We start from the raw sequence: 24,942 nt of genomic DNA on the forward strand, positions 1-24,942 counted from the left end.
GCTTTCCTGGAGCCCATCTCCGGGTAGCCAGTGGGTTCAGCAAACACCAGAGAGGTTTCACAGCAGCCCACAAGAGGATACAATCAGGGGGGCCTGGTGACTCCTTCCACCAGAAAGCCAGGAATTTTTATATAACAGAGGTAGTGACACCCTAGAAGCAATGTCTAGTACAGACAAGGAGATGAAAATGGTGATGCTGGATCTGACTGCCAGCACATGGTCTGCAGGCGAGGAGGGGACAATAAAGAACAACATAACCTCCTGCCAGCAAAGTTTGCTCTGAACACCAAATATTTACCAATGGTTTGTGTGTGGACACCTAGGGCCGATGAGTGTCACACATTGCTATCCATCCTGCCTGTCCACATCTGGAACTTTTGGCAAATAACTCTCAAATCCTTTTTCTTCTAATTTCTCTATGTACTTTGCCTTAATGTTTTCTTACGGCACCGAGCTGCTGGCATTACATAGGGCTCATGGAAGGACATACTTCACTCTTTACACTGTAAAGGCACAACGCATTGCAAGTGCAAAGGTCTTGTGAGTCTCACCTCCCTGGTTGGCCCATCCTGGCCTCCCTGCTGCACTCTTTGCTGGTAAGCTTAGATGAGATGAATCCTGCCCCAGGCTTTGGCTTTCCCTGCTGGCTGACCCCTGTCTGAGTCATCTTCTGCGTTAGAAGAGATGAAAAAATAGAGCTATTATAGAGCCTGTCTCTTTTGAGTAGGAAAAGGCAAAAAATGCTTTTTTTCCTAATTAATGCAAATTGTGTTTTCTAAAGGGATGTGCTCATCTTGAAATGCTCTGTGCTGTCAAGGGCAGAGCAGCTTTGTTGGCAACACGGGCGATTTCCCAACACAAGGGAGAGCCATTTGGAGCGTGCTGCCTCGTGCCTCAGCAGCATCCACCCCAAGAACACAGAGCAGGCCCTTCAAAAGGGGCTTGGTTGCTGGGATGTGCCAGTCCCACCAGGGAGAGGTTCCCATGGCAGGCCTGCTTCTCACGCCTTTCCTCGTTTTTCTCTTACGAGTGTCACATTTCAAAACAAAAGGCTATTTCTACTAAAACAAACATGCTTAAAACTAGCTAAAAAAAGCCCAGGTCCTTTGGCTGATAGGAAATAAAAAAACCCAACCTGTTTTCTTCTACTCTAAATGTAATTTCACCTCTTTCCCCAACAACTCAGTGAAGGTCACAAAACCACGACAGTAGGTAAAGGGTTGGCTAATTGGGGCCTGAAGATCTGGTTTACACATAGGATGGGAGCAGTGGATCTGGTTCACGGCGACATATCCACAGGAGTGTCCGTGTCTCCCATTCCTTTTCATCTTCCCAAATTTAATGATGCCTTTTCTCCCCACACACAGTGTGAAGTTTTTATGTGGTACCAGCAGTGCTTGTGCTTAGAAATAGGTTCATGCTTGTGCAGGGAGGGGAGGTAAGGTGAGCTGCGCGTGGTGGATCCAGGGTTGATGGTGGTCCAGGGTTGATAAAAAGCATCTAAAGGCTGCTGAGCAGCTCACTCGTGAGAGGTTGTCCTGTGCTGGAGAAACCGTCTTATGGAAAAATAGCTGAGATCCAGTGAGGGCTGGGTGCTTCTACTACGGGGCTAGTGCTACTCTGGGATGAGGTTTTAAAGAAGCAAGGACGGCTACTGAAATTGCCTCCCTAATCAGAAACCAGAGCTTGGCTGCTGTGTTGTGTCTTAACAAGTTGTTGCTTTTTAAACTACAGTCCTGAATTTGCCAGCCAAAATCTCCTGCTGTGCCAGGGTTCAGTGCATGGAAGCAGAAAGCATCGCACCTCCCATCGCAAAGGAAAGCAGCTTTTCTCCTCCTGAAGGGCAGGCCCATTGCTCTGTTAATGTTTTTGGCAGAGGGGAGATAGCTGGCAGGGAAAGGCCGTTGGCTGCTTCCTGTCAGTCGGTGGCTGTGTTCAATCTTGATGCAGCTGCGGCTTTCTAGCAAAGGTCCTCCCTGGGTGCTTGTTGGCCTTCACCATGGGAAAAAAGGAGGAGTTGCTCTTCTGTGCAGTCTAGATGGCAGCGAATGTCCGATTTCTGTGTGATGCATGTGAGCGTTTATGATTTCTTGCAAGATCTGAATCTTATCTTCACAGGCCAGGTCCTGATACTGCCCTCAGAGGCAAGAGGGGCAAGCCCCAGCACGAGAGGCCCTGCTGCATGGGCCACGATGCTCCGGGTACATGGGTGAACATGGGGGCCAGGCGCTGAACTCAGTCTTTGCTCAGGGCTGGATTTAGAAATCCCCCCAGATCGACCCAAAACTCCCTCCCTGGGTTGCCAGCTCTTTGCTATTTTGAGGCAGGATATATTTTTGCTTTCAGTCCCCAAAGGTTGGTTGGTTGGTTGAACATGAGCTGGTGGCAGAAAGCATCCTTAAATCTAGATGAAATGCCTGCCTGGAGGGGGGCTCACTGCTGAGGGGGGTCAGGATCATTTTGGGGCATTTAACAGAGCAGCTCGTGAGTTATCTCTGAGACAGATCAAGGTGCTCAGGGCCTGTTGGATGTCCAGGTCCAACAGATCTCTTTCCACCTTGGCAGCAAGTGTTGGGGAAGAAACCCGTTCTGCCTTCCCAAAGAACAAGATCACAGAATCATAGAATGGTTTGAGTTGGAAGGGACCTTAAAGATCATGCAGTTCCAACCCCCTGCCATGGGCAGGGACACCTCCTGCTAGACCAGGTGGCTGAAAGCCCCATCCAACCTGGCCTTGAACACTTCCAAGGATGGGGCATCCACAGCTTCTCTGGGCAACCTGTTCCAGTGTCTCACCACCCTCACAGTAAAGAACTTCTTCCTAATATCTCACCTAAATCTCTCCTCTTTCAGTTTAAAACTGTTATCCCTCGTCCTATGACTCTACTCCCTGATAAAGAGTCCTGCCTCATCTTTCCTCTAGGCCCCCTTTAGGTACTGGAAAGCCACTATAAGATCTCCCTGGAGCCTTCTCTTCTCCAGGCTGAACAACCCCACCTTTCTCAGCCTGGCCTCATAGCAGAGGTGCTCCAGGCCTCTAAGCATCTTTGTGGCCCTCTTCTGGACCTGCTCCAACAGGGTTGCGTCCTTCTTATGTTGGGGGCCCCAGAGCTGGCCACAGTACTGCAGGTGAGATCTCACCAGAGCGAAAAAATGCTCCTTAGGTTCAACCCAGCTGCCATTCAGACATTTTCCCCTTTGCTCAGTGCCTGACCTCCGTTTTTTCTCATCTCTTGCCATCATTCTCTCTTTATCCCCTTTCCCAACTTTACCTGTGACAGATGTAGTCTTTTCTGTACTGGCTGCTCCCCAGAGCGGTGACCTCTACAAAATACCTCTTTCCACTTTCCCAGCGAAACTAAAGAGCTGAGCATTGTAGGCAGGACCTAGCGCTTCAGACCACTTCCTGCTCCAGCTGGCTGCCGCCTTTGCTGCTCCACAGGGGAGGAGTGTTTGAGGGGTGCCAGGGTCAGCCTGGACCCCCTGCCCTGAAGCCAGGACTGAGCAGGGGAAAAATGGACTCCTGAGAGCAGAGTGACCCTGCAGCTGTTGGGGTTTATCTGATTTCTGAGCAGTAATGAATGAGAAATTTCCTTATCGGGACCCCCCGTCTGGATGGATATCACCTCGCCTGTGTGCATTGCTGATTAGCACTGGGACTGTGGCTGCCCATGCACCCATGGGAGCCATCCCCTGGCCGGCTGCTTGTCGGAAATACAGGCTGCAGAGCAAACCTGTGCTGCCAGGTGAGGAAAAGCAGCGGAGAGCATGTCCTGACGCAGCTATGTCAGACTGCTCCTCTGGACCGCTCCTCCAGACAGAGCTGCAGCATTTATCCAGGCTAAAGCGGGGCAGGAGTTGGCTGTCCACCAAAGAATCGGCTGAAACACCCCCATGATGACCATCTGGGTTACTGAAATGGGCCTGCTGGGCATTTGTTTTTGCCCTAAATCCCCTGCCTTTGATAGCAGGATGGATGTCCTCATACTGGGCACTCCTGTGGTGTGGCCCCCATTCAGTGATGTTGCTGATGTTACATGTTACTCCTGAAGCCCAGTGGGAGATAAAGCAGCCCTGAGAGTTATGAGTGGTTCATCGTTAGATTTTTAAGTGTTTATAATAGCTTAGGGACTACTCCCGGATATTTCAGGCACATAATGAAAAGACCCTGGTGTCTGGTTGAGGGGCTGGGTGCACAGTGCTGAGGCAGCCCCCTCCCTCCGCCTGCCCCCTGCTCCCTAAATTAATGCCTTAGAAAAATGCAAAGCTCTTAATCTGCTTTGCATGTGATTTGACAATAATGGCAGTGCTTCAGTGTGGTAGTTGTAAGAAATGCTCAGGGAGAGTGAGCAATGGGTGGGAAACGTTTATGCAAAAACATAGCCAGGAGGTGAGCATGGATGGTGACGTTTCCATCGTGTTTGTACAATATTTGAAATCCTCTCTCTGGCCTCAAGGCGCGAGCTGCATTCTCATATACCTACTCCTCACTTATTTTCTTCTTTTTATGGGCTTATTCTGTTGGGGCATTTAGTCTTCCAATATATATGCAGGATCTACACAAGACTGTGAACCTTCCTTGCGGTTCATGGGAGGTAGATTTGAGGTGACTGTCTTCTTTGTGGATTTAAAATATTTGACTTAAAAAACAGAATCACACAGAATCACAGAATGGTAGGGTTGGAAGGGACCTCTGGAGATCATCTAGTCCAACCCCCCTGCCAGAGGAGGGTCACCCAGAGCAGGTTGCACAGGAACGTGTCCAGGCAGGTTTGGAATGTCTCCAGAGATGGAGACTCCACCACCACCTCTCTGGGCAGCCTATGCCAGGGCTCTGCCACCCTCAAAGTAAAGAAGTTCCTCCTCATGTTTAGGTGGAACTTCCTATGCTCAAGTTTGTGCCCATTACTTCTTGTCCTGTCGCTGGGCACCATTGAAAAGAGCCTGGCCCCATCCTCCTGACACCTACCCTTTAAGTATTTATAAGCGTTGATAAGGTCCCCCCTCAGTTGTCTTTTTTCCAGACTGAAGAGACCCAAATCCCTCAGCCTTTCTTCATAAGAGAGGTGTTCCAGTCCCCTACTCATCTTGGTAGCCCTTTGCTGCACCCTCTCCAGCAGCTCCCTGTCCTTCTTGAACCGGGGAGCCCAGAACTGGACACAGCACTCCCCAGGGCAGAGTAGAGGGGGAGGATGACCTCCCTCGCCCTGCTGGCCACACTCTTCTTGATGCGCCCCAGGATGCCATTGGCCTTCTTGGCCACAAGGGCCCATTGCTGGCTCACGGTCATCCTGTTGTCCACCAGGAGTCCCGGGTCCCTTTCCACCGAGCTGCTCTCCAGCAGGTCAGCCCCCAACCTGTACTGGTGCAGGGTGTTATTCCTCCCCAGGCGCAGCACCCTACACTTGCCCTTGTTGAATTTCTTAAGGTTCCTCCCCCACAACTCTCTAGCCTGTCCAGGTCTCTCTGTATGGTGGCACAGCCTTCCGGTGTGTCAGCCACCCCCCCAGCTTTGTGTCATCAGCAAACTTGCTGAGGGTACACTCCATCACTTCATCCAGACCACTGATGACTATATTGAAGAGGACTGGACCCAGTACTGACCCCTGGGGAACACCACTCGTCACTGACCATCATGACCCTCTGAGCTCTGTCTTTCAACCAGTTTTCTATCCACTCCACTGTCCATTCATCTAACGCACACTTCCTAAGCTTCCCTATGAGGATGCTGTGGGAGACTGTGTCAAACACCTTGCTTAAGTCAAGGTAGACCACATCTATCGCCCTCCCCTCATCTATCCATCCAGTCATGCCTATCAGATTAGTTAGTCATGATTTCCCATGTTGAGTACTGCTGATAGCTTTCTTTTCCTCCACATGCCTTGAGATGACACCCAGAACGAGCTGTTCCATCATCTTTCCAGGGATGGAGGTGAGACTGACCGGCCTGTAGTTCCCCAGGTTCCTCCTTCTTGCCCTTTTTGAAGACTGGAGTGATGTTGGCTTTCCTGCAGTCCTGAGGCACCTCGCCTGTTCTCCAGGACCTTTCAAAGGTTATGGAGAGCGGCCCAGCAATGACTTCCGCCAGCTCCCTCAGCACTCTCCGGTGATCCCATCGGGTCCCATGGACTTGTGGATATCTTTCTTAAGATTGCTATTCTTATCCCTCTTTGTCTTAAACTGTGATAGTTATGCAATGGCATGTTTCAAGATTAGCTTTCCAATATAGTATGGCTCATGTGCTGTTCTCTGTTTAAAAAAAAAAAAAGTGTGTTATCTTTCTGCAACTTGTGGCCTCTAGCTCAAGACAGCATTTTTTATTTCTGCTGATTATTTGCATTTTATGTCCTGAGTGGCATCCCATGACACTCCACAAAGGGCATGCTTTACTCTTAAGACTTGCACATCCCAGATTGCCTCTTATCCAGGTCTCCAGTATCACTTCCACCTTTGCTGGAAGGTGGAAAGCTCTTTGTTTGCCAAGCATGGTGGGGCACAGCAGGACAGGAGGAGATGGGCACAGGCTGAAGCTGCCTGCGAGTTCCTGGCCCCCATTACGCAGGTGTACGTGAGACGGGAGAGTGGAAAATTTGCTTCCGTCTTCCCATGGTTACCAATTGTAGAGTAATCTCATTTCCTGAGGCACGCCGCTGACACAGAAGAAAATAACAAAACCATGTGGCAAAACTGCCAGCGCTACAAGTTCTGCCATCAGCTGATGGTAGGAGACAGATAACTTGGCTCTGTGAGATCCCTCTCCACCTATAGGGGCTTTGTGGCTACCACCTATCCCTGGCAACTCCCCCCGCTCCTGCGGGATGCCTGCTGGTGGGCACTGCTGTGGCCGCATCCTGGGGGTCTTCCAGTGCCGGGGTGGAAAAAGCCCCTGGCTGGTGGGAAGGGCAGAAATAGCTGGCGGGGGGGTGCTTTCCCACATGGGGGGTTGTTTGTGCATGCTGGAGGGGAGTGGAAGGGGTCAGCACATGCCCGTGACCAGTGGAAAATGAGAGGTGTTATTGCAGCCTTCAGCGGGTGGAGGCTGATCACCTCCCCACATGTGTTTGCCTGGCTTCCTATTGATGATAAGCACCACCTTAAAAAAAAAAAAAGAAAGAAAAAAGAGTTGATGCTAAAAATACAAAGTAGAAGAGAGGCTGGTAGGAATAACTGCTGCACGCAAGTCCTTCCACACCTGCTTGGTTTGAGTCTCCTATTTTTCCCGTGCTGGAAAAACCCTCATGTGCAGTGATTCATAATAAATTGCATCGATGCTGGATCTGCAGCTCAAACCCTTGGTCCAGTGATAAATCCCAGCCTGGAGAGAGAAGCTGCTGGAGGGGTCTCCTCTGCTACTTGTGAGGTTTTGGTGGAGCGCTGTGCCCCGGGGAAAGTCACTACGCAGCTCAAATCCCCACTGGGGGCCTCTGTGGACTTTCCACCATGTAAAAATAGACTTACCACAGACAAGTTACACTATCAGCCGTATCGTCAAAGGTGCTGTCAGCATGTTAGGCCCACACATCGATGCCCCAGTTAATCCAGCAGCTAATGGTATGACTAAGAAAAACCCCCACTGCTTAGATAACCTTGTTGTATTTTAATTTATGCTTAAGTGAACTCAAGCCTGGTTTAATCCCAGCTAAAAGGCAAGCAAAAGGTATGAACTAGCCGAAAGGCAGCTTCCATATATCTATGTAAGGGCTTTCACGGCTTTCCCAGCCGGGCTCCTGTCAGAGCCACATACTATCCAAACCCTTTTCCATGCTCCCTGGTGTGCTCGCACGGTGCGATGATGACCTGGCTCCCCTGGCTCAGCTGTCAGGGCCAAGAAAATCTGTTGTGCCCTTTCCAGGAAGGAGATGACAGGATCTACTCTCTAATTTTTTTTTTCATTTTTTCATTTGAACCATGAATATCTAAGATCCTGCTCTCAAAAAAAAAAAAAAAATTGGTGTGAGATTCCTCAGGTAATAATTTGCTTTTGTGGAACAAAGATTATTTCCCAGTCAGTGAAACTTGCGCTGGCTGTAAACAGGAGGCTTCTAACCCTCCCAGTGGACTGACATAGGCAAATCACTGTTGATGCTGCTACCAAAACCCAGCTGGCTGAAGTTCGGGGGACATGAATTGTTGCTTTTTCTCTCTGGAGGAAAAAGTAAACGTCCTGGAGCCCGCTGAGCATCAGGCAGGCACTGGGCGGGATGCACGCCTGGACCACAAGGCACTGGCAGCACTTGCCTTCAGTTGGGCTGGTTGGTCCCAGGTTTGCTTTTCTCCTCAGGCAAAACTGGAGATGAAGGCAGTGGGGATTTTTTTTTTTTGAGTGATGAAGGCCAGGAGGCCAGAGTGCTGGGCTTTTCTGTAGATGTCTCACTCTCGTCAATCAGGAAGTGATGACGCAGGTTATGGGTTGGGTTTGAGGTTTTGGAAACCTTTTCTAAAAGTCGATCTCCTCGCCCCGTCGTATTTCTGAAGCGTGAAGCCGTGGTGAAAGCTCGTGGCAAGCGGGGGGACGCCAGCCAAAATGCAGCTCCTTATCAGATGTAACGGCAGGATTTTCCTGGCTATTTGTTTAATCCTCTTTGTGGGATACACAGCACAAGGTAAAACGGTGTGGTTGTTCTCTCGGTAATCCTCTTTCTGGGCTATGTAGCGTAGGCCAAGTAGGCAGCCTCCGAATTTTTCAAACTGACCTTCTTCTAGGGGTAATGAGATCGACTCAGAAAACCTGTTTTGCTAACATTTCATTTTCTGGAGGGGGAATGGTAAGAAAAGGTGGTTTTTGCTAGTGGCGCATTTCTGTGTCTCTTTCCCAGCCTCTGTGAGAAAAAGACTTCATAAAATAAGTTGCTATATGTGGGTATATTTTTAATACATATATTTCAATATGTTGGGTTTGTTTTTTTTTTTTAACCAGGACCTTTCGTAGTGGTCTGGTTACATACTGTTATTCCGTTATGTAGTTACAGGCAGACTATGTAACAGTTCCCATGTCATAACTACTACGGTCTGCTTTCTTGGGGGGGCAGGAAAGGAAACTAGTTGTAAGTATGAGGAAATTAAACGGTTTATTCTGTGCAATATTGCAACATGCAACACTAAAACAATTAAAAGGAAATGTTGATTCATGATGAAATGAACCCTGTGGATCTGTTTCTTGCAAGGGAGAAGCACTTTTCAAGCACGCAGAGTATCATTTCTCCCCAAACTAAGGTTGTGATAGTGGTAGGCTTTCATTATGTATCTACCACTCAGAGACTGAGAGATTATGGCCTGGTTTTGTACATTTTTTCTAAATTATTCAGCTGCAGTTTTTTATTTTGTTGCCACTGTTATTATTAAAAACTTTTTAAATAATATGCTAAGAGAAAAAAATAAGTTTGAAAAAGGAATATGCTGTAAAAGAAGCAGGAAATTATACCCGTGAGATCTTTTTTCTCTTTCAGAGGAGCGTAGGAGGTAGTTGAAAGTCACCTAGTGCATTAGGGAAATATATAGGGCAATAGAGAAGTGTAATTACAGAAAGTGAGTCCCAAGAAACGGAGAAAAAATAGACAAAGTGCCAACAGGGGGAGAATGCGCCAGGAGGCTTCAGAACAAATTAACTTCATAAGACCAGAAGGAAGGATGAAATGCTTCTATTTTTGTCGTATTTTGCAATTGTTATTTTTTCCTTATGGTATTTTTTGAAGACTCGCTTTTCAGCAACACCCCCCATCGGGCACCTGGGGGTCGATACTGTGGATTTATGTAACCCTGGGCCCTGTCTAGGAGACGCCTGAACCGTCTCTACTCCAGTGACATGCTCTGAGAACATACGTAATCTCCAAATCCGCTCCTGTGGCAGGCGGCTCTTGCATACCTTGAGTTTCCAGCCTCCCCGTCAAAACTCGAAGGAGCTGAGCTGAGACGGGCAATGCCGAAGTGGGGTTGGTCCTGACCCTCGCTGGAGCCAACAGAGAAAGCGAGGGGGCAGGAGCCAGCTCTCCACTGGGGTGGCTCGTTCCCCAGAGATCTTGAGATACTTCCATCAGCTTCGGGGAGAGCTGAAGGTGGCTGAGCCCGCAGGTCCCTGGGGACGTGCTGTGCCCTGAGCCAGAGTAGAGCCCTTGTCAGTGCGAGGCGGTGGTTTCCCATGGGATTTCCATTTCTTATTCCCATGGATTTCCCAGTGGCATGTGCGAGATGTGCCTGACGCCTCTGATAGCAGGGATGTCACTTAGGGATATCAGTCGTTGTTTGAAAAACAGCCTGCAGGGTTAATTTATTTTTTGGCAGTTGAGCAACCGGGGCCACACAAATTACTTTCTTCCGCTCCTTTAAGCTTTACTAGGTGCTCATAAAGTTAATAGGTCCTGCTGAATAACGTCCTGGTCCCGGTGAATAATGCACGGCTGATTCGATCAGGTGCTCCCATGCAGAAGGCAAGGTACAAGAGAGTGAGGTGCCGACCCGACGCCTGGTCCGCTAACTGCATTGAAGAGAAGGGGCCCTGGTTTTACACGCCCACCGGTGGAGCCAACAGGATCCTCCCTCCCATGGCAGACCCGTCCCTGTAAGTTCATGTGCTGCATGTTTGTCATTGGTGCTGGAACCCAAAAACGTGCAGTATTCCCTTCTTGATGGTCCTGTCACAGCGTGGCTCACCCATGGGAATGTGAGGCTTTGGCGTGTCCACTTAAGAGATAATAAAGTAGTAACTTTGGAATAAACTCTGCATTTCAGGATGAAGAGATACCAGGAGCTGGGCGACATATTCCCGCTCTCAGATGAGGAGTCTGGCTCCGGGTCTGATGTTGTGGTGGAAGCAGAGCCAGCCTCTGGGTCGGGGCTTGGCGATAGCGACGGCTTCTCCGAGGAGAAGCTGCCCGTGTTCCTAGAGGGCCTGCGGGGCGGCGAGCTGAAGCAGAAGCTGGTGGAGGAGGATTTGCTCCTGTAGGGCTGGAGACATCGGCCTCCTTGTGATGGTGGTGGCCCCTCTCGCCCCTTCCTCGGTGCCCAGCCTGACGCGACGACCACGAAGCGGTTTTAAACCAACTGCCAGTCAATAAAACTTTGCCTTAAGGTCTTTATTGCTTTCACTCACTAAAAAAAAAATAATCATCTTTGCTCGGTGTGAACTTGCTCTTTGCTTTTAGTGGCTGGGGCGGCCATCCCAACTGGGGGGAAAACGGTTTTCTGTGGGGATGTCACCGTGCTCCAGGGGGAAGAAATTAAAAGCCTTTAATAAATTAAATAATATATTTATAATCACAGAATGAATTAATAAATTAAAAAACTTTGCGTGGCAGAAGCCGTCTGCGCTTTTCCAGCCCTCAGCTAATCAGCTAAAATCCGCCCGAGTGGCTGCCTCCCGCCTCCCTGTTTCCCTAAAAAAAAAAGCACAAAATCTGGCAAATAAACGTTTCGGGACCGCGACCGTTATTTCCTGTCAGAGATACCCCCCCCGCTACCGCCTCCCGGCCGCTAGGCGGCGCCCTCCCGCCGCGCTGCGCATGCGCCAACCGACCCCCGACACGCCCCCCCCCCCGGGCCCGTGGCGAGGGGGCGGTGGCGTCAAGGCGGGTGGGGAGGGGGCGGTCACGTGCGGCGGGGGAGGGGCGTGGCGTGGCGGGCTGTAAGGTCACATGACAGGGGCGCGGGCCGGGGCGGCTGGTGCTGGTGGCGCGCGGGACGGGAGTCGGCCGCGGCGGGGCACGCACCATGGTGAGTGTGTGAGGGGCGGGGGGGCGACCGTTAGCGGCCGTTACCGGCCGTTACCCGCCAACGGTCGCACCGCGCCTGAGGCGGCGGCCTGGGCTGCCTCGGGCCGGGCGGTGCCTCCTTTCCTCCCTCCTTTCTTCCCCACCTGTGGCTCCGGGCTGTGCGTGAGGTAAGCCGCCCCGCCGGGCGCAGTTGGCCCGCTGGTTGTCCCTCCCCAGTCGCTCCCCGGACCGGCCGCGGAGTGACTGGTGACTTCCCCCCTCACCCTTCGCCGCTGCTGGTCTGGCCGCCCCCTCCCTGGCCTGCTGATCCCAGCCGCCCGCCTCGCCCCGAGCGGGGCCGGGGCCTGGCGGCGGCTGAGGCCGGGTAGGTTGGCCCCGTGGGGGAAGGAGGGAGGGAGGCGGCTGCGGGCTCGGGGGAGAGCTGGCAAAACGGCGCTGGGGCGAGGTGGCGAAAAACAACGGTTTAGGGTGTTTTTAATACAATTTATGGGTTAAGTCTTGGGGCTTTCCCCTGTTTTTCTTCCGTCCTCGCCAACACGGAGTTTGGTCGTGAAACTCGGCTTTTTCCTACACAGCTGCTGTCAGAAAGGCTTTGGGGAAAGTGTGTGTGATGGTCCGGGAAACATCAGTAAATCTTTCAGCAGTCCCGTAAGGCAGCACTTAAAATGACAGGGGTTGGTTGTAATCCTTCAGGGCTGGTGAAATAGCGGCCAACTTGGTGCCCAGCAGACTCGGCCTAGGCAAAGTGTGCATGTGTGGGTGTATAGATTGGTGTGCTGGGATGTATAGGTTTTAAAAAAAAATGTATCTTAAAGAACCAGCTAGATCAATGCACTTTGGGTTTCTGAAGTTTGTGGGTTCTTTAACGTGTGTCTCAATCTCTGTTGGACATGCAAAAGCATTTTAGGGCTCCATGTGAAGCCGAGGCTGGGATTTCTGCACCATTTGTCAGCTGCTGGGAGTCCTACAAGTCCTTTTGTACAGCTATAACACGTAAGGACTGAATGCAGATTGTTTTCAGTCCTGATGTAGCAAAATCTTTAGCGTCTGTCTTTTGCATGAAATCAAGAACATAACCTAGCGTTTGGCCAGCTTCTGAAAACCTTAGTTCTCTGTCTTCATTTTCTTAAGCTGTAACATAATACGCCAATGGCTTCTTAAAATACTTCTTGTTTTGCATAGTTTCCCTGCAGCCCTATCTTCGATAGCAACTGGGGGAGATACCGGCTGTTAATTTCTTTATTCCATATGTTCTTGTCCTCCCTGGATGAGACCATGGCTAATCTCTGAGGGGTACAGTTGAAATACTCATAACGCAGTGTCTTGAGAAGTGATGTGTTACCAATGTTAGTTCTGACTCATTGCTTTAAATGATGGTACAGCTTCATAATTTGGAAGGCACTGTGAGTACATCTTGTATAATGTTTACTTAAAGGTAATGTGCTTCCTTGTTTGCTTTCGGGGAAAAAGTATAAGGCTAACCGGGAGAACAAATGCAGAATTTCTGAGGAAAAAAATACAGGCATGCCCGAAAGTAATCTGTGTAACAGTTTCAGATAGTCTAAAGATCTGGAATTCTTGTTGAAACTTTCCTCTTTCTCTCTCTCTCCCTTTCCTAGGAGCCAAAAATCAAGAATAGTTCTAGTGTGCAGTCATTTAAAAAAAAATGAATTATTATTTCAGCAATTAATGTGACTGTGTGCTTGGCAGAGACTTGGAGGACCATTTGGTCTTAGTTTGGCAACCTTGTTGGTCATCTGCTGCCTCTTTCCTGTGAGAATGTGAAGTAGATATCACTGGGTTTCAGTTAGTTATATACATCTCTCTGGATTGAACTAGGGCTGCTTGCTATCTAAACAAAGTTGGTTTAGCCTTGTGTGAATTGTTGTTTTATAGCTCAGAATTGCGCCATATCTTTGCTTGACTTATATGCCTAAGCAAAAAGTCATTCAGTGTTCTTACTGCTAGGCAGCAGCACTCAGATCAGACTTTATTCTAGACTTTGTTATTAATGTTACATTTCAAACTTCAGGTCCCCAAAATGTCTTGAATGTATTCTTACTCAGTTTTTGAGATTGAATTGGTGAAGTGAGAATGACTGTTTTGTCTAGTTGAAGTGGATGCTCTCATAGAGAACAGTGTAATTTCTCCAAAAACAAACAAAAAAAGTTGCACTGAATTAGTGAAGTGGTGTCTGCTTCAGTACATCAAAGCAGATCAGTGCCTAATTCTTAGGAGAAAATGTGGGCTTTTATGCTAATCTTGTTGAGTTTCCCATAGTGCTGCTAGCATGTTTTGCAGTTTCTTGTAATAAATGTTTGTGCAAGGTCAAAGGATGATCTCTCCTGGTTTCTTGTGTTTGATACTGGTCAAAAGTTCATGCCTAGGGAATGCTGTTTTAAGGAGAGGACAAAAATTTAATGCTCATAATGGGTTGGTGACTGGAGCAGTGCTACAGGTGAACTTGTAACATCCACTCTGTCTGATGGCGGAGTTGTATAGTTAGCATAGGTTATATGAAGAACCCCTGCCTCTTAACTTGCTAGTGCTCTCTTCATTTGCTAAGAGAGATTTCCTTCCTACCATGGGGTGTAGAGGCAGCAAATAAAGTCCCTATTCCCCTTTGCCAGACGGGTGCTTTAGGCCTTGTACTGTATCCCTGTTGTTTGGTTTTTTTGGTTTTTTTCAGCCTGCTTTGCTCTTATTCCTCTTACTTCTGATCTCCCTTGTTACTGCTGTTTATGCAGTATGTTGTAGTGGGTATAAAGCAATACATAGTTCTTTATGGCATAATATCTCAAATCCTAAACTAGATGGGATAAATTCGTTACAGAGATTTTTTTTTTGAAGTGTGGTTTAAAAATGATTATTTTTTTTTTTAAAGTGAAATGAATGATTGGGAACTTTTTAGTGACAGAAACCAAAGTTGTGTTTGCAACAGTAATGTTTTAAATATTTGTTAGTATTTTAGTGTAGTAGTAATAATGATAATTATACTGTGTACTTTCTTATACACATTATATTTTATAGGACCTGTTACTGCTTGTTACTGACCTGATTTCCATTATTTGCTAGATGAACAACTGTCTTTTGTCATTGCTGTTTCTTGGGTCTCTAATACATAATGGCATTGTAACTTCATGGGAACACTAATGTTTTTCCCCAATGTACAGTGTACAGCTGCAAGTAAATACCACATTTAATTAAAAGTGAGTGTCCACTGTGTAGTAACTTGTCTAATTCTTGTTATTCCAGAGTTTTCTTGGAGGTTTTTTTGCTCCTCCTTGTGAGATTGATGTTATTCTTAATGATGCAGAAACACGGAAAACAGCAGAAATAAAAACAGAAGACGGTAAAGTAGAAAAGCATTTTCTCTTCTACGATGGAGAATCTGTTTCTGGAAAGGTAAATATTTTTTTTAAGTGACTTAATTACTTTAATGATTCTGGCATGCAAATGCATATAGGGATGTAAATGAAAAACTGATACAAGCAAGAGCTGCTATTTCAGCTTGTGATATTATTCAAAGAGGAAACAGTAGCTGGTTTTTTTAGTTCTGCGCATCTTGTATATATGAATCAGCTTTGTGTGCAATCCTATCGTTGCTTCTGACAAGAAAACTATTCCAAACTGGATCCCCTGCTTCCGCTTCCCTTTGAACTCCAAAATACACAACCCAACATGTGTAGCAGTAATTTTTGGCTGTCACAACCAACCTGCTTTGCATACCCTGAAGCTGAGCCTTGTGTTTCATGCCCTGAAGTGTTTTCTGAAATTGCATCAGAGGAACAACATATCAAGTTCAGCTGGCTGTTGAGTCAACAAGAGTTTTTCTTGGGGATGGGGGGGAAGAAGTTGAGATTGCCAGAGGGATTTCTCTACTTTCAGTATTGTACCTAAGAACTCCTTGCCATCACTCTGGTTTTACTGGAGTCATTCTCACTCTCTGACTATTTCCATTATGATCCACTTCTGCAAAAAATTTGAGCCAGGCATTGGGTTCTGAGATGGACTTCTAAATACCTGCTTCAATCTTGACTGACCTATTGTCTGTGGGCAGCTTCCTGCTCTGAAGATATATTGCCATGTAAAATCTTGGTTCTCTAGAAAGATCCTTTCAGGGATGTGAAACTGTCACAAGATGTGCCTTAAAGTCAGGAAATTAGCTTTTGTTTGTTCACTGGCCTGAGCACTTCTTGCTTGTATCAGTGATGCCTGAGAGGTGCCTGAAGAGTTTCGGCTAACAGAAGCACAGTGGTATGAGGAGTTCTTGGAAGACCAGTAATTTACTGGATAACTTCCATTGACCTATGTCCTCATTTTCATCACAAAGATAGGTTATTCAAGTGGTTTACTTCCTACTCAGATATTGATGACGTACTGGATTTTAAGGTATAGGACTTTCTGTCATCACTAAATTGTAGGAAAACATTATATATGTTTAATATTTACATGTTTCCATATAAAGTAACTTTATGGAATCTTTTCTCGTGAGGTAGGTCTGTTTGTGAGAGTCAAATTCACAAATGAAGATCTTGATAGTAGGTTTCGTTATCTGTTATTGTTCATTGACTTCTCTAACACCAATTCCTCAACTATCTGCTGAGGAAGGGACTTAAGTTCAGTTAACTTGAAATGTCTGCATGTCATGGCAGTTCTTTTTTCGACTTCCAAATGAGACCCTCAGAAGATGCTTTGAAGCTCTCTGCCTTCAAAGATGGCAAGAGGGTCACGACGGGCTTATGTGAATTCTGCTTAAGCTCTGGCTTGGATTCTTAATTTTGGAACTTGAAAGCTTCAAGCTTAGTTATTAAATTCAGTCTTGTGAGTGATTAGATTTTTCTTAAATGCTTTAGTAGCACCTTGGTAATGCTTAATTTCATAACCAGCTGTTTGATTTGATTTCCTTCAGGCTCAAGTAGTGCTGTTGAGAAGAGGTCTCAGTTTTCGTAGGCATGTAGTAAATTTTTTTCAACACTTTCACTCTAATACATGACATTAGTAAAAATGAAAACATATTAACAGGTGTGTTTTATTGCCTTGGTAGGTGAACGTCTCCTTTAGGCAGCCTGGAAAGAGACAAGAGCACCAAGGAATTAGAATTGAATTTGTAGGACAAATTGGTGAGTTTAAGTTATAAAGGGGATGTCAGGTGTGTGTGGTTTGTGGAACTTGGCACTTGTGACTGTCAGCAGTTTGGCTCAAACATTGCAACATGTTTGGGTTAGAGGCTTTTACAAGTGCCAAAGGAAGATTATATCCTCCTCATTTTAATGCAAGTGATGTACTAATTTGTGCTAGTCATAAAGTCATTGGGAGGTAAGATATTTACATGTGAGGGAGAACTGGGATGGTGAGTATTCTGTCTGTCTCAGACCAGTTAAGAGTTTGATTAAGAACCACTAGAGATTTCTAAAAACTAAACTTGTGGCCATGGTACATGTCGTTTGTGCTTTGTACATTTCAGACTATTCATTTTTAATTTAAAACACAGTCACCCCTCTGATTATAAATGATGAATGACCCTGACGTAAAAAGCAAAATTAAAGCACTTGATTTTTATTTTTTTTTCTGTCTGTGCCTTGTTTTGCATGTATTTAAGGTTCTGAGCCAAAATACCAGATGTACCTATTGTGCCAGATTTCTTAGTTCTTGGCTTTAATTCTGTCTCTGAAAGAGAAGAAGCATAGAAAAGAAATGATGGGGCAGCCTACAGGAGTACACTTCTAAAATAATTCTTTGGTGATTGGTTTTCTAAAACAGTTTTATACTGTTAACATAAAATAATATTGAAGCTTCAGAGGATCTTTGTGCTTTTTAGCAAGATAATGTGGCATTGACATTAGAAATATCATTTTCCTACAACTTTATCCGAATCTAGTTACATTTGAACTCTGAAGAATCTTGATCACATCTAACCTCTTCCTACCACTTGAGGTAACCTTGGCACCCTTAGACTGATGCTAAAATTCCTTCCTTCTCCGTTAGAGGGCTGTTTACATTATTGTCACCCTTGGAAGTAATTTATATGTCAGCTTCATTTAGTTTGTTATCTTCTAATAGGTATATGGGCTGTTCTTCATCTACTGATACATAAAGTTTATTCTCTGAATGACTTTAATTTGATGTAGTATTTCTTGAATTTCATGTGTTCCTGGGACTTCCTGTTGTGCTACAGTTTAGAAGTTGCCAGTTATGCAGAAGTGGTTTAAGCTACTGCTTTTTGTACTTCTCCATGTTTTCTTGCATCCTTTCAAGTTTTAATGTAGCAATACAAAAAGTATCCCAGTAGCGTGATCTGTCTCTGCACTACTTGAAGACTAGCTCCAGCTGCATGTCAAAGACCTATTTTAAATCAACTCTTCAGAGTGCAACTTTTCTGACTGGCACAGAAAGTATTGGATATGCAATAGTAAATAAGCCTTGTATTATTATATGAATGCTTATCATAGCAAACAAAGTACACCTTAGATAATTGCTTTTCTAATATGACTACAAACTAACAGTATCAGTTTCTATCAAATTGGCAATGATAAACTGTGCTGTGTTTAGTTCATTTGTTCTCTTCTGGAAAGCTTCAGTCTCTGTAAAACCTTAGCTGATATTTTCAGTTGTAGATTGTAGAGAAGCTTGTTTTTTATATACAAAAGTGGATTTTTTTTTTTATGGCAATATTAAATTTTTCTACCTAAGTTTTGTCTTGGTAAGAATTGCATGATGTGGATCTAGGGATGAATAATAATGACAGTGGTCTGGCCTGAGGACAGAAGATGCCATTGCTGTGAAACTGGTGTGTCTGTGCTTATGTGTTAAAAGCTTGTTTCCAAATGACTTAATTAGACCAGTGGTCGTAATAAGCCGTATGATTGTAGACCAGTAGCAGTAGTAAACCATTTGATAGGTGGTGTTGATCTGTGGGATACCAGTTGGGATCACTGGCCTGTCCTAAATAAGCCAGTCTTGATGTTGCTTACATTTTGTCCCTTCAGTGATAAATGCTAGAAGCCAAAATCGGGCAATGCTAATTACAGAGAATGCAAGGCAAGAAGTGCTTATTATAGTTAGCTAAACTGTAATTAAAAAAAAGCCATGCTAGTGAAGCTGCAGATGTGTGTTCTGTTCGTTGCAGTTAGCTCTTTAGGAATGCTTACTGTAGGTTGCTGAAATGGAAGATAACTTTGAAAAATGCATAAAACATTTGGTCAGATATGTATAACTTAAATCAAATTAATTGCTTCTGTTGTCCTCTCCCATGTGCTCCTGACAAGTTAGAAACGGTTTTGTTTGCTAAAAAGAATGCTGAAAAATGTTTTCCTTTAACTTCCTCATCTTTAGAGCTCTTCAATGACAAAAGCAATACTCATGAATTTGTAAACTTAGTGAAAGAACTGGCCTTACCCGGAGAACTGACCCAAAGCAGAAGCTATGACTTTGAATTCATGCAGGTTGAGAAGCCATACGAATCCTACATTGGTGCCAATGTCAGACTGAGGTTTGTAACTGTTAAGCTTTCTCTCCCCTTCTGCCCTACAGCAAAATCATAATTTAGACATTATATTGTCCCCTTTCCTCCTTTTGGATTTCAAATCAGACATGTAACAGCCAGCAGCTAGGGTGCCTTGATTTGAGTTGTTGAGATAGTCTTATAATGTAGCCTTTTCTACTTTATTTGGAATTGCTCAGTGGCGTTTGTGTAGATCAAATTCTTTCAGTTCAGTCAAGTGAAAACAGTTTATGTCTCTCCTTTAAAAATACCCCAAACACAACCAATCAACCCCTTCTCCACATTCCCACCTGTGTTTTTTCTCATAATTTGGTGTCTTATTCTTTTCTGCTTAGTCTTAAGAGAATGTACGCTTGTCTTTCAAAGAATACGTATACTTCTGAACATAAAGGCTTTTATTTATGTGATTCTGAATAATGATGGTTAACTTGGTTAACTTTCTTACTAGGTATTTTCTAAAAGTGACAATAGTGAGACGGCTGTCAGACTTGGTGAAAGAATATGATCTGATTGTTCACCAGCTTGCTACGTACCCAGATGTAAACAACTCCATTAAAATGGAAGTAGGCATTGAAGACTGTCTTCATATAGAGTTTGAATACAATAAGTCAAAGTAAGTGTGGCTTAAAATGAGATGCATTCCAAGTAAATATCTTGGGATAAAAAGATAGAGTACATAATATTTGGCGAACAACCTGGTATCTGGGGACTTAACATAAAGCAACACTTCCAATGATTATTCTATTGAACTATTTGGTTACTAATTACACAGTGGACTTTTTTGAGGAATTCTTGTCTCTTCTGCCTTCAGTACTAATGGAAGGTCACTAGCAAATATTTAAGACCTGATTTCTGCATTTATGGTTTTTGATTATAACTATATTCCTTCCTTTACAAATAGTGCAGTGATTGAAAGGTGGTAATTGCACTGGTCTGGCTGAGGTGCTTACCTCAGTGGGGACGCGAGCTCTGAGTAATTAACAGGCCAGATAGGGTAATTGCCTGTATAACTTGTTTTCAAGAAGCTGTAAAAGTTGTCTTTATTCTTTAATGAAAATCCCCACTCTGTTCTTTTAAAGGTATCACTTAAAGGATGTGATTGTTGGAAAAATTTATTTCCTGTTAGTGAGAATAAAAATTCAGCACATGGAGTTGCAGCTGATCAAAAAGGAGATCACTGGAATTGGTAAGAGGAAAAAGAGCAAAAGAAATGGCAGCTTGTATGCCAGTTGAGCATTAGGCAAAGGTGGAGAATGAAGTCAACAGTTGCAGCTTTGGTTAAACCGATGCTGCATATGCTTCTTTCTCACTGCTGTTTGTCTACCATCTGCATTTTGTGCTTTGGTAATCATACTTAGTAGTCAACTTTGCCTAAGGTCCTTAGCATTGTTCTGGGATTATGGGACAGTTGGGCTAGTTTCACAAACACGAACCATTTTTAGTGAAACTCAGGCATAAATATGCATCAGCTTAAGCAGCCTTGATAGATAATGAACAAGGGAAAAGATGTAAAACGCATCTTGAAGACCCCTTTGACTCTGCAGCTATTAGCTGGTAAAGTGGACTTGGAAAAGATTAGCATGAATCTCTTGTGTTCTAGAATGTGTTATGTTCTGTCAGCCTAAAGCTGATAGGATGGAAATATCAGGAGGCTTTGAAGCAGAAACAGCCTGTTTATTGCAGATCAGGCTTGCACACCCTCAAACTAAGAAGGCAGTAAGAGCTTGTGGCTCATGACTTTATTCCCCAGTGGGTGGAACCCTAGTGAGCTGCTTGTGCGGAGAATGAGAAAGCCTCCATAGAAATAGAGAAAGGGCAGAAAGCTCTACTTCATTGTTGGCTTTTGTGACTAAATTAGGTACTCTGGTTTCTTCATCCTAGGCCCTGGAGAGAGGTGGCTCTTGTGCTGGGTGATAACCCTTCAGTTTTCTAGTGTGATTACAGCCTAGCATTATCAAATTGCATCCACTGCCCACCAAACAGAACTGTTTCACAGGTCCTCCCCTGCATGCTTGTCCCTTATTTAAAGCCTACATACCCAAGTCTCCTTTGAAGCACTGGCTATTGCCTCTTCTGTGTCAGCATGGGGAGGAGAGAGTGAGAAGTAGATGCTCTGCCTGGGAGAGGATTTTGCTTGCTTTAGCTGTGTGTAACTTAAATGCAAGACAAAGGCAAAAAATATGGTGTTAAATTCTGCAGAGTAGAAATTGCTGTGATAAAGCTTTGTAAGTGTTTAAAACCAAACCGTGTGTTCTCACAGTGAAAACTTGTTTCACCAGGACCCAGTACCACAACAGAGACCGAAACTATTGCAAAGTATGAAATAATGGATGGTGCACCAGTTAAAGGTAAATAATTGTGCTTATTTAAAAGGGTAAGCATTTTTGAGTTAAAACTGTATTTAAAACAAAAAAAAAACCAAAACACCAAACCTGGAGGAGATGACTTGTATACGTTTTTCGTGGAGAAACCACACTTCTCCTTAGGCTGAAATGGTAGTGGATTTTCCAATTCAAAGCAGATGTTTTTTATTGATTTTGGGCATTTCACTTGGGATCCTAGTAATTCTTACCCTTGTTTACCATTGGAAATTCTATGTCTGATACTTTTATCACTTCGGTTCAAACCTGACTCCCGTGGTGTAGACCAGCTCTAGAGTTCAAGATACCAGTGCTTTCGTCTTGCCTGGCTACCGTGCTTCCACTGAGAAAATGTTTCCACTTTTGATTTCAAAAATTTTGATTTCACACTTGAAAATCTGTGTCCAGTGTTGTGTTTTTGTCTGTGCTCAGTGTTGTTTTTGATGTTTTTTGGTGGCTTTCTGTAACTTTTTTTTTTTTTTACCAGGGAAGGGACACAGACGGTGCTTGGGAAACTACTTTTATTTTGCATGTCTTTTGAAACTGCGTTAAGGACATCCAGTTTTAAGGAACTAATTGAACATTTCTTTTTTAAGGTGAATCAATTCCTATCAGACTGTTCTTAGCAGGCTATGACCCAACTCCTACAATGAGGGATGTGAACAAAAAATTTTCAGTGAGGTACTTCTTAAATCTAGTGCTTGTGGATGAAGAAGACAGGCGATACTTCAAACAACAGGTATGGTCAGTCTTGGTGCAGAACCGTTGGGACTGTTGTGTGTGCCGCTTTGAATGTTCAGCACATTAGAAGCCACCTGTGCTTCATGTATGGCTTAAGCATTTCTGCTGGTGAGTGTATTGGAAGCTGTATGGAAAATGTTACCTTGCAAAAAGGAGCCGGGGGGGGTGTGTGGTGATGGATACTGTTTCAGCAAGGATAAGGATGCTCAGTGCCACAGAACAACCTTGCACTGTGAATATCAAGACAAAACACTTAGTGGCTAAAATGAGATACAGATGCATTTGTTTGGATGCTTTCTTAAACTACCGTGGGTAGATTTCCCCTCTCAGCATTAGCCCAGGTTCAAAATTATAATAAGGACGAAGGCTTTTGACTGAAAACATAACAACAGTTGAGGATGTGCTGAGGAAAGGAATAGTGAAAAGGCTCACTGGAATGAAGCTGTGTGGATTACAACATAATGTATATCAGAATCTCCTTTCTAAAGAACAGACAAGGCAATATAATCAAATAAGGAAAACAAAAGGTAACTAGAACATACTATGGCTATGATGGGCTTTGGATTTTGAGAAAAGGAGGAAGAAAAACTTCTTGAAGCCTTTAATACCATCAAAGTGGGATTGTTAAGGAAAAGGTGAATGCTCGGGATTGATAAAAGTACGTGTTCGGGCAGTAACTACATATCTAAACTTAATTGTGTCCCCTGTTACTTACAGAACAGTGCAGTACATATGGAAAGTAATGGGGATGCAGAGTTTTTTCAAAAGTCTTTGCCTATTAGGGACCTAAAATGGTACTTGATACTGCTGGCTTAATGGCAAATGGTCATTTCAAAAGTGTTTCCTTCCTTAAATAGGAGATAATTTTATGGAGAAAAGCTCCTGAGAAGCTGAGGAAACAACGAACAAACTTTCACCAGCGATTTGAATCTCCAGAATCACAAGCATCTGCTGAGCAACCTGAAATGTGAACTGGTATAAGATGAAAAACTTGGCGATGCTTCAGCAGGTTAAAGATGGCAGCAGCCTGTGGGAAAAGAAGGCCAAAATTCCCATTACAACTGTCTTCCTTCATCTTGCAGTGCTGCATTTACCATACTACTAAAGCGTTCTTCAGTTAAACATTCAAGTATGTATATACATTTAAAATAAAGTGCTTTCTCAAACACTGGAACTTTCTTAAGCTACTATTTTATACTGCACATTTACTTTTATTTGATAATGTTATATGCACTTGGATATGCATAAGCTTAAGTCTAGTTATTTCCATGCATGGTGGGCTGGTATATTTGATTTTTGCTGATCACTTATACAGTGTAGACTAAAGCATTTCCCTTCTCTCATGTTGTTTATTGCATGTTTCTTTCCAATGTTGCTTATTTGCATTTGTTTTTGTTTTGAAACTACAATAAGACAGAATGACTAAATCACACTAAAAATCGAGGTTTACGGTAAATTTGTCCTAAGACTTCTAATTACTATGTTAGGGCTTAACTGAAACTGCATGTATATGCACTACGACTGTGATAACTGGGGAGCCTTCGGACACCTTACCAAGGTTTCTAAGAAGCTTTGAATCTGTCAGCAGCAAAGAATGTTAGGAACATCTTTGCCTTCCCCTAATTCTCTCTCTACCGTACTTCTCGAAGCCTTTCATGTGAGTCTCGCTGATCACTGGGGGTTCATTGCCCAGTCACTAGTGACTGTGGAGGTGTCATGGTTTCACCTGCAGGTGGTGAGTGGGGAAAGTATTTAAAAGTAGTTATCTCTTATTGATGAAATAAATGCTGGTAACGTTGATTATTTTGCAACTCTGTGAAACTCTGTGGTTCCTCCTGGCTTCATGCTTCCACTGTCTTCACAGTCTTGTCTCCTCACTGTCCTGACAGGAGAGGCAAAGCGTCCTTGAAGGACACCCTCCTCTTTCTCCTAGTCCATTTGGGCCTGTTATGAGGGCAAACAAGTTTTTTTTGTGGTCTTCTGGAAAGGTATTTTGAAGCCAGGCAAGCCTTAAAAGCGTTGGAAGCTTGGCTGGCACAGCAGCTCATTTGTTTTGATCATCTCATATGCATTTAGTGTTTGAAGAAATAGCTTTTAAAGGTGTCAGTCTTCATCTGTTCACAACTGAGCATGCAGTCTGGGGTCAGACCTGGGGCTTGGGCTCAGACCGAAGCCTGCTGCGTGGAAGGCTACTTGCGCTTGTGGTTCACTTGGCCTTGAAACCAAGACTTTTCAACTCTGGTGCAAGTGTCATTGGTAACCTTACTTTATGAGTAAGTAAAAATAATCAAATTACGTTTCTGTAAGAACTTTTATTACTGTGGCACTTTGATAAAGCAGACAAAGACTCTGTGTACTCTACGCTAGGATACTTCTAACGCTGATACCTTTGAACGAGAGCAAATTTAACTCCCTCATGTAAGTGCCTGTTCAGAAATTTAAAAGAATAAACTAAAAAGCCAAATATTTTCATGGTCACTTGCATGTTGTAATCTGGAAATGATTCCGAGAGATTTTGAAAACTTGATTGTATTAACCAGCCTCAGATTGTGCAACCATGTATAATGAACGGGAAAGCGTACTGAGCTGCTATTTGAATTATTAAAACAGCTGTATTCTCACTAACATCTGG

The 24,942-nt window shown here is 44.5% G+C and overlaps 2 protein-coding genes across 3 annotated transcripts; both read left to right on the forward strand.

Annotated features, from left to right (window-relative positions):
* The first annotated feature begins 8,446 nt into the window (after nucleotides 1–8,446).
* Nucleotides 8,447–11,219, forward strand: SRGN (serglycin). 2 transcript variants are annotated; one of them, XM_063338700.1, is made up of 3 exons: nucleotides 8,447–8,603; nucleotides 10,408–10,555; nucleotides 10,726–11,216. In XM_063338700.1, exons 1-3 carry the CDS (start codon nucleotides 8,525–8,527, stop codon nucleotides 10,937–10,939), a joined length of 441 nt encoding a protein of 146 aa, XP_063194770.1. In that variant the 5' UTR covers nucleotides 8,447–8,524; the 3' UTR covers nucleotides 10,940–11,216. The 2 variants fall into 2 exon arrangements, with proteins under 2 accessions (XP_063194770.1, XP_063194771.1); XM_063338701.1 differs by having other exon boundaries at nucleotides 8,476–8,603; nucleotides 10,325–10,555; nucleotides 10,726–11,219.
* Nucleotides 11,220–11,573: 354 nt separating this feature from the next.
* On the forward strand, nucleotides 11,574–24,929 carry VPS26A (VPS26 retromer complex component A). The gene is made up of 9 exons (XM_063339196.1): nucleotides 11,574–11,706; nucleotides 14,961–15,110; nucleotides 16,753–16,828; nucleotides 19,041–19,197; nucleotides 19,658–19,822; nucleotides 20,289–20,395; nucleotides 21,489–21,557; nucleotides 22,166–22,308; nucleotides 23,168–24,929. Exons 1-9 carry the CDS (start codon nucleotides 11,704–11,706, stop codon nucleotides 23,279–23,281), a joined length of 984 nt encoding a protein of 327 aa, XP_063195266.1. The 5' UTR covers nucleotides 11,574–11,703; the 3' UTR covers nucleotides 23,282–24,929.
* The last annotated feature ends 13 nt before the right edge of the window (nucleotides 24,930–24,942 follow it).

Source organism: Chroicocephalus ridibundus, chromosome 6 (assembly GCF_963924245.1).
Source record: "Chroicocephalus ridibundus chromosome 6, bChrRid1.1, whole genome shotgun sequence".
Classification (NCBI taxonomy): Eukaryota; Metazoa; Chordata; class Aves; order Charadriiformes; family Laridae; genus Chroicocephalus; species Chroicocephalus ridibundus.